Raw genomic sequence first — 18,555 nt, 5'->3', positions numbered from 1 at the left:
TGCACTGGAACCTTAATGTCTTTTAAATGCAAAATTGAATACTCAAAAGTTATTTTTTTAAGGAATTTATCCTCTTCATGTCAACTCTTATCCATCAATGTACAAGATATGATACAGTCTTTAACTACATAACAACATACAGTAGTTACCATTCATTCAGTGTAAATACACAATTCCCAACTCTACAAAAAGCATTTTTTAAACCTTTGTCCTCATTGTAAGCAAAAATTGCCATTTTAACCTAATTTATTGGAAATCTACTGGAAAAGCAGTTAATGAGTTTTGTGTGGAACTTTACCACATTACTCCATCACTGCAGTAACAGAGTGCTTTTGAAATTTTAATGAATTTATTTTCACAATCTGTTACGCAAGCTACTTTAGTCATATCTTTAAGGGAAAATACTGGAGAAAATATTGTTAATGTGAAAAGTGTCCACTAATTTTGAAAGCCCGGTTTCAGTTGTTGTTTTTTTTTCCTAATACCTAGCATTATATACAACGTTGTTTAACAGTGCTGAACAGTGTTGTAGAGGAGCTCTCATTAACTTCTGTTGCAGGCACAAACATCCAATTTTTCTGCTAATAAGACCCATAGTCTCAAGTTGGGCAATAGAGAAATACGGTTAGTGATTATGGTGAAAGTCTGCATAAATAACTTGCCTAGTCTCTTACAGGGGCACCGTAAAGCGAGCAGTTCTCCTGATAAGCATTCAGCTATGTTAAATCAGGAAGTTAGTCTTTCTGTCCTGTGATCTTCTGCCTGACTTCTTGCATACCTATCTGTGAAGAAACTGAGATCAGTGCAACCGTAGCTTGTCCTTTGAGTAGTGCTGAAATATAAAATAGTTGCTTATTAGTTGAGAGTCATGCATTGTGTGCATGAAGAACTGTGCCTGCTTGTAAGTAAAGACTGCAAGATGTTGTTATGCCCAGACTGCAGTCACTTTAATTCTTTTATTTCATATACCTGTTCCTGTCCTGTAGCCACCATAACTGTTTACCTCCATCTTCAAAGTTTTGCTCTCACCTAGCCCACGTTTGAATCTTGTAGCTACCTGCTACAGTGTCTGCCCATAAGCTAGGTCACTTGAAGGCATGAGAGGGTGACTCCTTGTGCTACATGCTCAGTGAATCTCTGAAGATTTTTGGCAGAGGTGATGATTTTCAGATCATCTGAATGTATTTGAGTAGTGGAAGGCGCTGGCACGTGACAGCAATGTTTCATCCTCACTTCCTTTCCGAAATGCACACTGCACAGAGCACTAGAGACGACTGCTGCGTTTCATGTGCTTGTGCTAAAGAGGACTCTCACAGGAGGGCTGTGCTTGGAGAGGATCTTTGTGCTCTGTGAGATGGCCCTCTGGTATTGGGCAAGCCTTGGATACAACTGCTGCATGCACAGCTGAGCCTGCTCAAGCTCCACTGTGTCTGAAGAGTGGGGTGGGTGGCTGCCTGCACGCTTCACAGCTGAGCTCCATCAAGCCTTTGTGTGTGCTGTGCCCACAACCTTCTCAGAATGTAACTTGTACAATTTTGTGTCTACTGCAAATGAAGCTGAGGTTCTTATAGTTCCACAGATTCAGTCAGGTTAACTTTGGCTTTTCCCATGGCTTGCTGCTGCTTTGAATGTTTTCTTTATTCCTGCTAGACTTCAGGCTCCTTCCTCAAAATTAACGGATAAAAAGATTTTCAGAGGATTCATCAGAGATTTTGTAGTGTGATTTTCAAGAAGTATCATTTTCTAGTCTTGGAAACAGTTGAACTCTTTGTTGGAAATGTTCAGTCTGAAGAAAAAAAATGTTGCCCTTCTTTGAAGTGAATAACTTAGAGCAATTCTCAGCAGAATGAGACATGCAGAAGCAGCAAGACTACTTGTGCATTGCTGCTTTAGTGGCTGTACAGGAAATCTGGGGTTTGAGACCCTGATCTTCTGAAAGAGGCAGAGCTAGAGCAAGAGTTAAAAGGTGGTCTCTGTGTTTCTCCATCACTGTATGCTTACATGCATGATGCAGTGACAGGATAAAATCTGTGTGAACAGTGTTCGTGCATGCAGATTGGCTGTTTATTATCTCTTTGTGGGGTTTGAGTGGGTTGTTGGCTAAGTGCACTTGACCTGAATGTTCTAATCACGATAAGCTCTGTTTGCTGTGGGCTCCTTCCTCAGCCTTTCTTACCCATGCGTGTTCTGCAGGAACAGCAACACCATCTCCAGAAAGGGTCAGCTTTGTTCAGAGGAGAATGTAATCTGAGGAAACTGGAAAGCTTCCTACGCTCCAGCTTTCACTTCTGATAGCGCAAAATGCTGAGTGTTGGAATTTTGGGCTGATAATTGAGTATGGTCTGTACTGTCTTGCTCTGGGGAATTCAGATAAGGAACTTCATTGCTTTCCTTGTCCTTGTTTCAGGCCAGATCGTACCATTCTGATGAAGGCCCTGTGAGAGGGGATTAAGGTGGGGATTCCTGACTTCTAGGTGCTTTTGCATATCACTTGCTTGTGATGCCACCGCGACTCTCAAAGACACTCAGTAGGAAAACTTATTAGGCTGTATTTTAAATACATTAGGAAGCACTATCTCTGGAGCTCTTTGCTGTAATGATCTGCATGGATTTCAGCACTCATCAGGCCCCTGTAACGGTTTCATAGCTTGTTTTCCCAAAGTTCAGAGCAAGACCAGAGAGAACATGTGCCTGACTTGCTTCAGCAATGAGATCAGCGAGGGAGGAAGTCCTGTGCTATCATCTAACAGCACTGTGCTTGATTGTCAGTACACCAGCAGTCTACAAATGCTTTTCCAGCAGTAGGAATGGCTGACATCCCGACCGTGGTCTCTCGTTCCAAATGTAAAACTGGAATGACAGTAAAATCAATGATGTTTTTTCCACTGCTATTCATCCATGGGGATTTCCTGCATTATCTCTAGAAATGTCTTCTCCCAGTGCCATAAGTCTGTCTTGATCTCAGTCCTCTGACTGTATAGATGGCAGTCCTGTCAGAGACGAAGGATGGCTGTGGAATGAATGTAGCACAGTTGCCAATTCTTTTTACGTTGCATTCCTCAAGAAAAACAGCAGACAGGGCAAAAAAATCAGGCTCTTTGTGAAGTAACTTTTTCTGTATGGTCTGTCCCCATGTGCACTGTAAGCAATAAAGCACATGCAAATGACATTTCAGACGTTGTCCATCTTGTCGTTGTCTGCTGAGCCATGGTGTACTGATGTTGGTCACTTTTGGGTTCTGCTGCCTATGTCCAATCTGGCACGGAAGCTGCTGCTGCTTCCATATTTCAGGAGGCTGGTGTAGGTGGTTGTGCAAGATGGAGGAGTATGGCTTGCAGTTCTGTTGCTAGGATCCAACAGCATGAAATTCCTAAGCTCATGGGTTGGTTTTTGTCTCTTTTACTGTAAGGTAAAAGTTTTGGTAGATAAATGGTCTATGTATAAGCTACACCCTGTTTATTTTTAGTTGGGTTAGCTTCTTAATAATTGGCAATTGATGTTTGTGCTTCTAAAGAAGGTGGGATCTCCAGGATCTTGATTGTAAATGCGTTTGTTTACCTTCAGGGCAGAGGAAACACACTCTATACAACACACTGACTATTGTTCAGACACCCACAACTCTTCAGGATGGCAGATGCCTTATTTCAGTCTTAGTTGAGTCACTGCTTATGTAAGGGCTGAATTTGACTCTCTTTCTTAAGGCTACGTTATGGAAATGAAAATTTTAAATAATCCCTCGTCTGCTGGGACTACCTGCTTCTGATATGGAGGAGGAATTCAGCTTGCCTTGTGCTATTCTGTTACCAGAAATTCTTTTTTGATCCTGTAGCTTTGCTCAAGGTGAAGTCATCCTCTTCCACAGATTCCTTACATAGCTCCCAGTGACTTGAGGCAGTAAGAGTTTTGCTAATCTAAGGTTTGCTCCAAAAACAAACAACTATCTTGTGACCCAGAAGGCCCTCTTGCTCCTCTGGGGAAGGTGGAGCCTCCCCATTTTCATCTAATTCTGTTTCTGGGTCGTTGCCATGTTCTGCTCATGGGCTCCTATATTGTCAGGGATACTGGCCTCACTTGTGTTCTCATGCACACCCAAATAGAAGCATGTGGTTTTTTTGTTTGATTAAAAAAAAAATAAAATCCTTTCAACACAGTGGTTTGGAATAATCTCACAGTTACAATGTTAAAGCTCAGAGTTATTAAAGTGGTTGCTGAAGGATGTGGCTTTTCCCCTAGGTAAATACCACACCCCGCTAAATAACAGTGCCCTATCGCCTGTTGACACTTGCATTCCATTCCAAAGGGTGGGCCTTATTTGAACAGTGGAGTGTGTGATAGGCGAAGCAGTAACTGTTTATGCTGCTTTAGAGGAAAATGGAAGTGTGGGTTTGGAGGCGACAAAGGAGGAGAGGAAAGACAGAGTACTGGACTTTGTCTTGTGATAGATTAGAACAGCAGATGGTAAACTGTTACCAGTGCGTCTGATCTGTTTTTACATGACGTATTTTTAGACTCTAATAATGCTTTTCACTTAACACTGTACAGCTTCTTGAGTACTTGCATGTCTTACTTGAGAGCCTATAATGTAATTTACGAGCATTAATTACTTAAATTGTTCAGCAGTGTTCTGAAATATAGCTGTTGGCGCCTGCAGTTCCACGAACTGGAGCAGGGAAAGGGCTTGTGTCTGCACCAAGATCCCATACTGAAACAGTGGAGTTTTCTCAGTTCTTTTGCGAATGGCTGTCTGAAACTTTAGGATACTAGAAGCTGAATTATCGTGGTAGGAAAGCAAAAAGTTGTATTTAGTATTTAAGTACACCTTAAAAAATAAATACCTGTCAGTAACATCCTTCTGTGGATGTGCATGCGTACAATTTCAGAAACTTGCTTTGCAGACAGGTCTTGATGTGAGAGATGTAATGTTTTTGTAGTCAATGTTTCAGTACTTCTTAGGACATGGATCTAAAGCACAGAAAGGGATCAGGTAGCTTTATTCATGGCTCTGTTGAATATAAATATCTTGTGACCATCGATGATGACCTTTCTTGGTGCCTGTGACTAAGAACTCCTTTCAAAGTACTGCAGCTCACTGACACTGGGATCAGCCCAGTTCTATCTTGGTGGCAGGTGACCCCTGTGAGTTACAGGTATTTGTCAAGTTTGAGAACAGCCTTCAACAAGGGAAACTGACTGATAGCCCTCTTCTGATATCTCACTGGAATGTCGTATTTTTGTTGCAAATTAAAGCCATTTGCATCCTTTCCAGTAGATAGGAGAATAATTGACTGTCCTCGTGCTTTCTTTTCTTTCTGACAGGAAAAAAATGAATTATGGCACAATAGTCTTGCATTGTTAGGGTTAGAACCTGTAAGTATCACTCATACCTTTAAGGCAGAATCTCAAAAGTATGTGGGATACAGCTTCTGTGTCCCATACATGAGGATATACAATGGTATGGTAACCTCTCAAGAAGTGTTCACTAGCCCAAGCTGCTAGGAATAGGAAGAGAGGGGTCTTTGACCAGTTAATAGAGGACAGTTTTGCAATTTCTGTCTGATAGCAGTGGTTTGTGACCAATGTGTTAGTGGCAAATGGGGAAGTATAATAAAGGATGTCTTTTTCTCTTTATCTGTTCAGACTAGAGATTCTCCTGTGGCCACTTAATCACTGGGGTGATAAACTGGTAGTAAGCTTAGGTTGGCAGGCTAGAGCTGTGTGTCTAGGTTACAGTCTGCACCACCATAGCAAATAAGATGAAGTGCATGCTCAGCGTCCTTCCCAAGTGCCTGGAGCTCACTCAGGGGAGATTAGCTCCTTGAAGTTATTTCCTGGCGTGTTGCCGGAACGTAGTCTTACTTGATGTTACGCAGAAACCACACCTGATTGAAAGGGGTTGGCACTACTTGTAGTGCAGTGGGAATTGAGGTCATACGCAGTTCAGAAATGACACTTCTGTGCCTTGACAAATTGTGATTGTGTCTTGGACTGGACATCTTTTTTGGCCTATGTGTGGAGAAGTGTGAATGTGTTCGTGTTTTAAGTATCCTAAACAGGATGAATGTTTGGGAACTGGTAATTGTGTCCTCCCTAAAATGAGGTTAGGCTCATTTTCTTTATTTAAAGAGTGTGGTCTTTCTAGATGTCTCTGTCTCATGACTGCTGATGTCAATCAGTGACCCACAACAAGCAGGGGATTAACAGAGGATGGTCAAAGATCTCTAAAATTGCCAAACTGGCATAGAAAATTTCTGAAGACTTAAGCTGCAGTTGTTTTGGAGGTTAAGAAAGATTTTCCTTCTGCTATGCCATCTGCTAAAGTGATGTTTGATTTACCACAAAATGGTTCTGGGTGATGGACAGCCTAGATAATTTTCAAATGTCTGTGCTTTGAAAGTACGTCAATTTTCCTATAGTGAGGAACTTTCCATGTACTTTCTGGATAATAACACTTCAGTTTCCATTGAGAGTGGTGTCAGGCAGAGTGTCTCTGGTTCAGTTTCCCTGAGCTCAGCAGGACTGAGGGGCAGAACGCTGTCCCGTCCTGTCAGGGAACCAGCATCTTTCTGAGCAAGGCACAAGCTGTGCAGGTGGAGATGACAGGCCTGTTAATGCCCGCTGTCAACAGCGGACACTTGAGTGTACCTCAAAACATCATTTGTTGACTTATTAAGATAAAACCTGACTTTCAGTTTTAACTGTACTGTCCCTTACAGAATCAACTTTTACAAAATCCCTGTGAGAAAAGTGAATGAAATCCATGTGACAGTGCTACTCCAAAGCCATCTAATTCATTGACTGTTTTGCCTTTTGGCCTGGGAATGACACAGAGATGGTAAATATTTTACTACTTAATGATGAGAAGCAAAATGCTGGTGTTGATTCCTACAGAGCCGTCAGCAGGCTCTTGGTGCTTGGTGGTTGGCAGAATAGCAAGCAACGCTTTCACTTTGTTGCGCTTTGTTCGCCCTCCGCTTTGGAGAGGGGCTCCAGAACCCAGCTGTGAAGTGGGATCTTGTGCCACAAGCATTTCAGCAGTCTGATACTCACCAGTGGTTTCTCTTTCCTTCACTTCTTCCTCAGCCCAGAGATAGCGAATATCAAACTTACCAGGTATCCTAAGGGGCAGCGAGCCAAAGAACGTTTGCATCTCACTGCATAAAGCATGGCGAGGCATGACAGAGGAGAAAATACAGGAACCTGAGGCTTCTGTCTTGCAGCTTTGTTTCTGCTTATTGCATTAAGTGTTTCTCATGAGTGAAGGATTAGCCCAGCCTGTCTTGCCTGCGGTACAAACAGGAAATGAAAACCTTGCAGTCAGAGGATACACCTGCCAAAGGCTGGCTGAGCAGCTGCGGCCCTCACCCATGGTTGAGCGCAGAGCCGGAAGCGTCGAGGGCTAAGCGCGGGCTGAGCACTGGTTCTTTGCAGAGATGTGGGGGCTGGATGGTAGAAGAGACAGAGGGAGAGATGAAGGTGTAGTCACAGCGTGCCTGGCAGTCTGATAAGAGGTGCTGATCAGGAAGTTGCTCACGTAGTGTACGAACTGCTGTTCCTCTAGAGGAGCGTGCACTCTGCCTTGCTGTTGATCATCAGTCCTCCAGGTCTGGCTGGCACCCTGCTGCAGGAAGATCAGCGGTGTGAGAAAGCAGCGCCTGTCACTTCCTTGGGGACTCCACTGACTAAAGCGGATATGAGGGTGGTCAAGGCTCCCAAGGAGCCTGGCATGTGGAGGTTGCTCAGTGATTTCCTTGATCGAGGGCAGAGTTAGGCTGTTTGTGTTTCTTGAGTGGCAGCTGACAGCATTTGAAGTCACGCAGCTGCCCTGGCGGAAGGCCAGTTGCAGTGATTTGGACAAATTATCAGTTGATGTTGGTTGGCACAGCGCCTCTGTCAGTCTGAAGAATGAGTGATGCTGTTGAACATCAGCTCGGGCACAGACTTCTCAAAGCAGATACTCGTATCTCTGTGCTGGGCTATCTGGTGGTGGTGCATGTCATCATGGAGCAACATTTTGTTTCCAGGCCTAAATACCTTTTTGTCTGGTGATGAACGATTGCATCGGGGAGTGCTGTGCAGAGTAGTGCTTATTGTGTGCATCAGGAACCTGTTCACTGCCCAGTGACAGGAAAAGATGAAATGTGGTAATAAAGGGGCTAAGTCATTTGCTGTAAGAGCCTCGCCCTGTCTTGGGAGCTAAATCAAGTGTTGCACTCAAACTTAGCTATAATGGATTGTGTGTTTGCTTAATGTGCTCCTGTCTGGGCTTGCTTGGGGAGATTCTTCTTGTTGACTTGCTCTTTCACCTCCCACCTACTGAGAACTCAATTCGTGATTCATGTCTGATTCAGCCAAGTGAGTAGTACACTTGGCAGTGAGGAACTCCTTAGTTTAAATATTCCAGAAATCTTTAAGGGGCAAAAGCACAGAAACTGGCTGCTGAAAACAACGCAAATGGCTTATGTGACAGAACCAGGTTTGTCATTTGTGATGCTGTTGTTTTAGTTGTTATGGGCAAATCCTTCACCTTGCATCCCTACACAGAGCCTGTGTGGATATTGAAGTTGTGTTTCTTCCAACAAGTAAGGGAAAAATTAATCGATTCTCAATTTCTCCATTACAGTATGATGTCTTGTTAGGTCGAAGTTTTTCATCAAGTGCCAAATGATCCTAAGCTTAGTTCTTATGGTTTGGACAACAACAAAGTAATGGAATTTTGATAAACTGCAATGAAAAGCTTTTAGTAAATACTTTAGATGTTTTAAAGCATGCACGTAGGTGTATATATATGCCTGTACATAGTATTAAAAGAGCAAGGATAATTATTAGTTCATTATATTAGGCTTAAAAGTATGCGTTGCTCCAGGATCTGAATCTAACCAAGTCAGCTGCCTGCCTCTTTCAGGTCTGCAAAGAACTATGGTAAGCCTTCACATGAAAGAACTCAAAACCAGAGTCCCTCAGCAGGCAAGTTCTGTGGCTGTAACTGGAATGATACCATGTTGCTCAGCAACTCACTATTTTTTTTATTTTTTTAATATATATTAAAGGACTCACATCACCAAATCTCTCCATGAAATGAAAATATGTGGTTGGCTGTCCCAGAGCGTCATGCTCCTGAAACAGTGAAGCCCCTCATCACCTTTGAAGCTGGTGGCTGTGAAGCAGCACCTGTGGAAGACCCGTCAGTTTGTGGGGAATTATGCTGATACTGACTTGTCTTGGTAGTATAATATAATTCATTGTTGAAATGTAATCTTTTATAGGTTTTTGTTATAGTACTGTAGTTATTGATTATATTCCCGCAGGGAATCATATCTAATTGAAGGGTAATTGAATTAGGCTAGTAATAGTCTTGGTTGTGGTTCACTCAGAATTTCTTACGGGAGCGTTTTATGGTGGCTGCAGTGAGACAGATGAAAGCAAAGTTTGGTTCAGGCTTGCTTTACTTCAGTAATGTAATAGGGTTAGTAGCTTTGGACCTATTTCAAGTTATTTGTATGTGTGGGTCCAATATGTCAGGTCAAAGTCGATCCAAGTAGTGACAAACAATACTGAAAATGGAGAACAAATCTGAATATATTAATTTCATTTTCCAAATTGAATGAAATAATTGAGTGAAACGGCATAAAGAATTAAGAAAACAAACTAGCTTTCAAGCTGATTTGTTTCAGCTTTAATAAACTAAGGGAAGTAAAACAGTTAAGGATTTTGTGGATAATTAACTCAGGGTTTTAAAAACTTCAGAACATTTTATTGAGTTTTTAAGTAAATGTACATACTATAAAATGTAAAACTGAAAGTCATAAACTGTAAAACATACATGGATTTTAGAGGGAACAAATATTAACATAAGAGTTTGCAGGATTAAACTCTACCACATGTTGACACTGCATATGAGAACTCTGTGTAATCTTACCAACTTTGTGAGGATTTATTGTATCACTTAAAAAAAAAAATATGGGGGTGCTACTGTGTGGCTGAGGATGGAAGAATTAAGAGACAAAGAAAATCACAGAAAAAAGGTGAGCCACAGAGGAGTGAATAGTAGGGTACATGGATAACACAGAACTGGCACCCCACGTAGCAGCACTTCCTTTAGCCTGGGGCCCACTCTAGAAGGTAGTTTCAGCTACTACTGATGTGTTCTCAGGTGTTACTCTTCCAGTCACTACTGTTAGGGTTACTCTGTCCTGTAAGAGGCCAACACCCACCATCTTCTCACATGCTTGCTTACAGAAATACTTTGAAACGTGTAGTAACTTTCTGATAGCTATAGTTTTTTATACTCCTTGTAGTCCCTGTGGAGGAACTTTGTTCCTTCTAGGAGTTGGTGAGACACTGAGTAGGCAGTGGCAACCAGCAACACAGATCAAATTTCAGCCCCCATGTCCCAGAGCTGCAGAATTCAGCCTAAATGATGCAAAGACTTTAAGAGAACAGTAGATTATGATGACTGACAATTAAGTACTCTTTCTTTAAAGCCTTTTAAGGAACAAAATATCACAAATTTCTCACTATCCTTTTGTTTCTTCCTGTCATAATAGCTCTTTGTAGTCTTGCGTAGGTTTTGTACTAGCACAGAGAAGAAAGACAACAGGATCTTGGATAAAGAAACTACTGAAATTGTCCTGGAAAAAGGATCCAGGGGTCACTGTTAACTATTGTATAACAGAATTTCCATGAGAATTTAACAATGCAGGAAAGAAACTAGTCTTCCTTCCACCCTGCTGATAAGGGAAAAATGAACTTTTTTAGGGCATCATTAACTTGTTATTTAAGTATACTTTTGTCTTAACTCGCTATAGTTTCAAGTAACATGCTAGGATTATTAGAACTGACCATTCTTGTTCCCCCTGAAGAAAAAGGTTTTCTTATCCCCTCTCCCCCCCCCCCCCCCCCCCCAACTAGTTTAGATGTACTTGGCATTTGTAATAATTTTAGTTGCTTAATTTGGACTCTGTTCTGCAGATTCCTAAGTTACGTTACCTGCTTGTCAGTGCTTGCCTGAGGGTAGTTATGTGTATTATTTGTTCACAGAACTGAGATCTTTGTTTCTGGTTTCCCTTTAGATTAAGGGAGTGATTTTATTTTTCTCTCAAACAACGGAGGATGGTTCAAGTCCTGTCCACTGTTGCCCTTAGGTGTGAGAGTAGACCTCTTCTCCCCTGGGGACGTAATATATACTCAGTGAGAAATTTCAGTTGTTCTATGCAGCCCTTCAAATAGCAACAACAAAGAACAAAACCACACAAAATCAGGAATACTCCCAGGGGTCTCCACATACCTCTTCAGCGAGCTTGGCTGTTAGGATGTTATAGCCCTTGTCCTGAAACAGTGGGAGGGTTTCAGGAAAGCAGATTAATTCTTGTGGACAGTGAGGCCTGAGCCCAAACCCCTCAGAGCAGAAGAAAGTGCTCCCAATGAGTGCAGTGGGTTTTGCTCAGCCGTGTCCTACTGGTGCATTGAGGCAGGATTGTGATGGCTGTGCTTCTACACACCAGTAGCGTAGGAAGTTGTGCTCTCATCATGAGAACAGACCTGGAGGAAGCTGCACACCCAGGAACGAGTGGCTCTCAGTTGCTGCTCACCTTTCCTGATCCTTAATAGGATAACCACCATGGCAACTGCTACCTGTATTGAGGGTTGAATAAGCTGGAAATACCTCATCTGCCCAGCATCTTGTTCATGCACGTCAGTGCTAACACAGTGTCTACCACACCTGCTGCATGGAAATATGGTTTTCTTCAGTGCTCTGCTTCAAATTCAAAAGAGTAATTCAGATAACAGACCAGTGGCAGATTCCAAGCCACAATCCTTTGAATACCTTGCGGCTCTGTTGCAGGAACTAGTTCTTCCATTCTCTTCCACTGGGTTTTCACTCTTTCGCTGCCTAGACGCTGTTCTGGCAGCACAGCCTGTCACACACCCCTTGGCAGAAAGCTAGCTTTTGTCATCTTCAGCATCCCACACCTCCTAGTGCTTAGGGAGATAGATACATGTAATGTGTCAGCTACAGTTCACATCGAGTAATTTATGCGCTTAATCTACCAATGTTAATGTTTCTCGGGTTTGCCTTTTGGAATGGTTTTCTTTTTGCTATTGGAAAATTCTTGAGTATATTGATCTTAAGAGGCATATAAAACAGCATCAGCGATGTCAGGGGTGTCTGATTCTGGCAATTCTGATACAGAGATATCTGAACTTTCCCTGTGTGTATATAAATAGCATAAAACACTGAATGGGAATCTGGAAGAAAGGGCTTGGAGAAACCCAGCCAGAACAGAAGATTGAGGAAGACTGAGCAAGAATCTAGAAGAAAGAGGGCCTGAAGGAGATTTGAACTGCAAATACACACGGGCAATGGCATTAGTCCTATTCGCCATTGCAACATGAAGCAGTGATTTGAAAAGCACATAATACCATTGCTAACAAAGAGGAAAAGATCTTGCTTTAGAAATAGATGTGAGAAAGATTCCTCCCACAGCAGGCGCACAAAGTTTTCATCTTCCCACTCACGCCAGTGCTCCAACAGCACGCAGCCCTGTTTGCATCCTGGCAATTTGCATCCTGAGTTGGTTGAGGTTGGGGACTGAAAGATGCAGCAGGGCAGAGTGCATCTGCTGAACCCCTGTCCGTGGCAGTGTGCTCCAATGGGTGGGTCTGGAAGTGATTGTTTCCCTCCTAGCTTGTGCCTTGTGCTTTCCCTGTCTTAGGGGAAAAATGTTTGTGAAGAGATTAAAAAAAAAAATAATAAAGAAACACTGACATTTTTTTCCTTTATTTTTTATTGGGTGTGTGGCTTAAACATATTCATCTAAGGCAGCTGTAACCTAAGCAAATTCCACTTGAGCTGGGGTTGAATTTGGCCCATTGTCTCTCCTTCACACCCACAGTACAAATAAAAGCTGCAGCTTCTGAGGGCTAGGTGGGAGGGAGGAGGTGGGAAAGCCACTAAAGTGTGGTGGTACATTGACAGCTGACATGCATTCCTTGAAAACCTGTGCTTCTCATCATTTCTGGGTAGAGCAGCATGACAAATCATTGGGAGACACGATACAGTATGTTAGGAGTGGGACATTGTCATGAGTATAGGATCTTTACAGGAGGGATGTAGAACGCTGTTGATCCTGGCTTGGGAGCCAGCAGTGCAATCCTGAAAATTGGACTGGAATCTCTAAAAACTTAAATTTTGGCAGAACTTGCACTCAAAGGGATCACTTCAGCTCCAAATGATGTTTACTTTCAATTGTTCTGTAAATAACTTTGGGCCCTGCCTGTCTGGAGCAGAAACTGAGCAGAGTAGACTGAAGGGCTTCTGCTATCAGCTAAATCTGGTGAATAGACTATACAAAAGTCATTTTTAATCTTTTCTACTTGAACAACAATATTGACATTGTTCTTTCTTCCAGAAGGAGGCTAGGGACACTTACAAGTGGTATGCAAGAGCTGCTTTCATCCTCACTGGGTAGCAGTTAGCCCTGTGATGAGCTAAGCTGCTGGTTAGCAGTGCACAGTAGCAATTTGGAATGGCTTGAGGCAAATAATGCAGAATATGAAATCCCCTGCAGAGCCATTTAAAGCTGCAGAAGGGATGTATTAAACTAGAGTTTAGCTAGCACTATTGCTGTCTGGGAAGTTGCAGTAAGTGCAACCAAGTCTTCTGTGATTCATGATTCTTAAGCATCCAGGACTTTCTTGCTTTCTCTCACTAGCATGGTATGTCTAGAAAAGCATTACTGCTGCACGGGACACTTGTGTCAGACCAACAGTGATTTCAGCTTGAACTGCTTTCAAAACCAATCTAAGTTAAACAGGATCTTATTTCAGAATAAACATGCCTATATGGAGATTATGTTGTTATGTCAAGTCAAATTGCAGTATAACTTAAAACTTTCACGTGAAAATAAATCCCTAAAAGAAAGATCAGTTGCATCTGTGAGTTCACATATCCTCTTAGTGTGTTCGAGGCCTCACAGGGTTTCGCCCTCACATGGTGACCAACGCTGCTAGACAGAACCATATAAGAAACCTGGTGTAATTGATCAAATCTGGGGAAGGGTGACCAGGTTGAAATGTGATCTGGAGAGCTACATTTGCCTGTGTCTCTTTACCTGCAATTTCACTTAATGTCTTTCACTGCTGTAGAAATACAGTGTAAAATATAGTAAAAATAAGGTACTTGAATCATCTAGTTCATCACATTGATATTCCTGCTAGAGAAGACATACTTGTTTTGTAGGTGATTTTTTTTGGGTGTACAGCAGCGACCTAAACTTGGTTTTAGTGAAATCAATGCCTCCCATTGGTTTTGATAATGCCTGCTTAGGCCACTGATAAGCACTTCCGTAAATCCAGCCTAACCGCCAGCTATGCTTGATCTCAGCGCAAAAAAAATCAGCACTAAACTGTTCCGCACAACTATTGCACACCGTTACCAGCTCCATGGGATACTGTGTCCTAGCACCAGCAGAGACCAGCATGCCTTTGTTGTTTGTAACACGCTCTGGGGTCCTTCAGCATGTAATGTATGTGCTAGTGGGCTGTGGTTCATACTTGCCCAAGTTTCTTTTTCAAAGCATGAGACTTCTTCACTTTCTAATTTTATTATTTTCACCTTTCTGCCGTTGTGATGGAGCACTCAGCTGCTGTTTGTGAGCAGCTGTTCTGTTTCCCTGTCTGCCTGGAGCGCTAGCCAGACAGCTGCACTGTGGGACAGCCAAGGTGGCCAGAGCTGTGCCCAGCTTCGTTAAACAGTAACAGGGTTGGGAAAGAGGGGAGGGAGCAGCAAAATCTATGACCTGGAATAGATTCTACAGCTCGCTGGCAGTGAGTGCTACAAGGGAACTGAGCGAGCTCCAAGCCTGACTGGGGATGCGTTTACTATGGATCCGACGGAGTGAGACTCACTTGCTGCCTTGGTGAAAGCTGTTAGTCGTGAGGGGATGCTGAAGGCCTCTGGGAAAGGAAGTATTGCTGACAGCAGCAAACTGCTCATGTTCGTGTCTCATGGCAACTTAAACATGCGTAAGTGTAGGTTCAGCGTCTGGTCTCTGCATGACTCAGACACGGAGAGGGTCAGGTGTGGCTCAGAACAGGAGTGTGACGTGCAGCATGGCGTGCTTTTTTTTTTTTTCTTTTCTTCCAGGTAGCTTTCTTGTGGATGGTAGGACATTATGTTTAACTACGTGTCTGTTCCTGGTTTTATGAGCATATTTTTCCAGTGATGATCGTAGTGTTTGTTTTGTGGTTCCGCTTTTGAGCGCTTAACAAATTATGGAGGAACAATTCAGTGTGCTTGAAGCTAGGTGGTACGTTTACGGTATGTCAGGATTTCAGATTTTGCCCAATTTAACATTTCTTTCTTTTGCATTCCAGAAAAAGGCATGGAATACTATTAAAACCATGGTGAACTTACCAGTGATCAGCCCCTTCAAGAAACGCTACTCATGGGTACAGCTGGCTGGGCATACAGGTGAGGTGAATATAACAACTTCGCTGGTTTTGACTCTGGAATGTGGTATGGGATCATTTTTATTGACCAAATAGTCACTATGTTAGCTCCCTGGCGGGAAGGATTGCTGTCCTTGCCTTTATGTGCCTCAGCCCTGACAAGGACAGGGTTTCTAGTACCAACCCCAAACCTTCCATGTGAATGTAAGGCCTTGGGAGAAGAGCAAATCTGGGGACAACTGACTTGATGGCCAGGTGTTTGCCTAGTGAGTCTTGTCGTTATTCATTGTATGTGTGCAAGGAGCAGCTTAATCAGCTACGTCTAATTTTGTGTCAGTGGAAGTTAACAAGTGCGTTCCTCATGTAAGATTAGTTTCATTGTTAAGATTAAAAAAAAAAAACACACACAGAAAAAAACAAGAAACCAAAGAGGAGTTATTAGGCTTGCTTCTCTCATGCTTCATTTAATTCCTATGCAGCCCTTGTTCGTAAAGTGCTAGTGAGGGGTTTATTAGTACACATGTGGGCAGGCACCTACGCTGCATCGTGCTTTAATGCAGTACCTGAACCACCTCTTTATATGCTAATGCACTAATATGGTGCATTTCAATGCTGTGCAGAGAGATTTATTTAGTCCTAGAAATGGAGTAGCTGCATTTGCACAGGGGTGTTGGTAGGACTAACCTGTATCACACAGTGCCAAGATGACCCAGCCTTACTGCAGTTTCCATCGGTGTGTGTGGGGTTGGCTTGGTCTCTGTAGAATGGTAGATGGGGACGTAATCATAACCCTTCTGGGGGCTTGTGTAGGGTGGAAGAGGAGTGTTGAGGAGTTACTAGAATCTGATTAGGAGAGAGAGCGCTCTGGTTCGCTTTAGTTAGTTTTCTGTGGTTGCATTTAGTCCACCATTTTTCCAGCTGTTCTCTGATACGACAAGTTCTTTCTAAAGTAAAACCTGGGCCATCACCACCCTAGCCCTTGTGCTGAGGCAGTGCTAGTTCTAGGATTTGTTGGCAAGGAACCAGTTTGCAAAGGCCGAAGGATCCTGCTGTGATAAAAGTGCATTGCTAGCTTCAGGTTTAATGAGGCCCTACTTTGGGGCCTATTTTATGTTGTGTAGATTAAAGGGTACCTCTGAATGAAACGTGTACTTTTCTCCGATGTTATTGGCAGGCTGCAGGACAGGCGAGCACCTTCTGCAGCTGTAGTGTGATGACTGCCAATCTCAGCCTATGCAGACTCTGTCCTTTGTACTGCATGTCATTTGGACCCAGGGCTGTAAAAACAATCGCACTGCAGGCTCTACCTGCGGATTAGCGGGGCTCCCCAGAGCAGACGCAGTGCCTGAGGGTACACACATGTGCAGTCACAGCGTGTGTGTAGAAAGGGCACTGCTTGGCTTCTGGCCTGTTGGAGGCTGTTTAATGATCGCTGACCGCACTGCTTTTGTACGTACGCACTCAGCAGGTATATCATACACAAGGATTAAGGACAAAGCCAACGCTGTCAGTGTTATGCAGCTTTAAAATAGCCCATCAGAGCATTAAAGAAGTCTGGCCTGTGGCTTCTTCCTGTGCATTTTAATGAGTATAGCAATGTTTGATATCCCAACAAAGAGTTTAGCATGGAGAAGAAAAAAAAAGAAAAAAAAAATGGCCCGGAGCAGCTGCACTCCTTAAAGCTATAAATTCTGATACGGGAACATATTTAAACAGACTTTCACTGCCAATGGTTATGTTTGTCCTCAGTGTTTTATTTTTCGAGAAGCATGTTATCTTTTTTGTTCAGGGAAAACCTTTATCTGGTGTCGTGCTGCCGAGGTAGATGAGGCTGGAGTAGTGGGGGAAGGTGTTTTTCCCTTTTGCAGGCCAGGCTTTTCAGCATGTGTTCGATTTTCTTTTTAGGAAGTTTCAAGGCAGCTGATAGCGGGAAGATTCTCAAACGCTTCTCAGAGAATGAAAAGGAGTGTTTTGAGCGACTGATGAAAGACCCACTACGCTCCTGCGTCCCTTGCTTCCATGGTGTGGTGGAGAGAGATGGAGAGAGCTACATTCAGTTGGATGACCTGCTTACTGATTTTGAAGGGCCGTGTGTGATGGACTGTAAGATGGGGATCAGGTGAGGCATGAAAGAGAATTTGCTTTCTAACCTGAATGCATTTGAAGGAAGTAAAAGGAGGGGGCATGTGGTTGTGCTTTGTCTGGAGGAGTTTAGTAACTGTTTTGGAGCATTGGGATTCAGTCCAGACAACCTGCTGTTGGTTTGGCAATTGGCTTGGACAACCTGAGGAGAGTAATGTCCCACTGGTGCCTGATTGTACCTGGATTCTGGCAACAGAGTGATCAATAGGCTCAAAAATGACCCACATCAAGATATTTTCAATAGGGATTTGGGATGAGGTTTCTCTAAAACGGCCTGAAAATACATGGGGAGAAATGACATGATTCGCTCACTGCCAGTTCATTTAATCTTTGTGTATGCAGTGATTCAAAAAATGCCACCAAGAGTAATTCCTGCCTGCAAATGTGAATGACTGAATACCAGTGAGAGAGCCTATTTCCAAAGCTTGAGTGAGTCTTCAGTCATGCTGATCTTCTCGGTAGAGAAGTGTTGATCATTTGCCCAGTACTGACTGTGTTGTTCCCTGCTCTCACATCTGCATGATGCTATCATCTTGTTCTCCAGATTCTCACTTTCTTTAGCTTCTCTTTTTTCCTTATGTATGATTGAGAAGAAAACCTCAAAAATGTTATCTAAGCATAACAAATAGAGAAGGAATCTGTTGAGAGTCTGAAGTAGCAGTATAGAGACGTAGAAACTGTCATGTAGTAATCTTCTGGGTGCCAAGTCAGATGCTCAGTTACTGAGATAAATGAAATACTCAACTTACAGGAGTGCAGATAAGCCTTTTCAAATAGATGTAGAACCTTAAGTGAGCTGTCTACTAAATCAGAGTAGAAATGCGTAGTGCTGGTATACCCAGAAGAAAGAGGAGAAAGATTTGTCAGCAGTACATTATTGTATTCAAAGCAGTTGACACTCAGATAACGGGTGACAGCAACTCCTAAACACCACCCCTGTTTATTTCACACCATAGTGAAGAA

General features: G+C 42.9%; 1 protein-coding gene across 1 annotated transcript in view; it reads left to right on the top strand.

The window, feature by feature from the left end:
• The window catches only part of ITPKA (inositol-trisphosphate 3-kinase A), a 39,198-nt gene that overhangs the window by 8,975 nt on the left and 11,668 nt on the right, over positions 1–18,555 (top strand). Inside the window, exons 2-3 of the mRNA XM_035539672.2 lie at positions 15,376–15,472; positions 17,356–17,569. Of these exons, the coding sequence (XP_035395565.1) occupies positions 15,376–15,472; positions 17,356–17,569 (311 nt within the window). The remainder of the gene's footprint in view (positions 1–15,375; positions 15,473–17,355; positions 17,570–18,555) is intronic.

This window comes from Cygnus atratus, chromosome 5 (genome assembly GCF_013377495.2).
Source record: "Cygnus atratus isolate AKBS03 ecotype Queensland, Australia chromosome 5, CAtr_DNAZoo_HiC_assembly, whole genome shotgun sequence".
NCBI lineage: Eukaryota > Metazoa > Chordata > Aves > Anseriformes > Anatidae > Cygnus > Cygnus atratus.
This window is presented reverse-complemented; position numbering and strand designations above follow the sequence as displayed.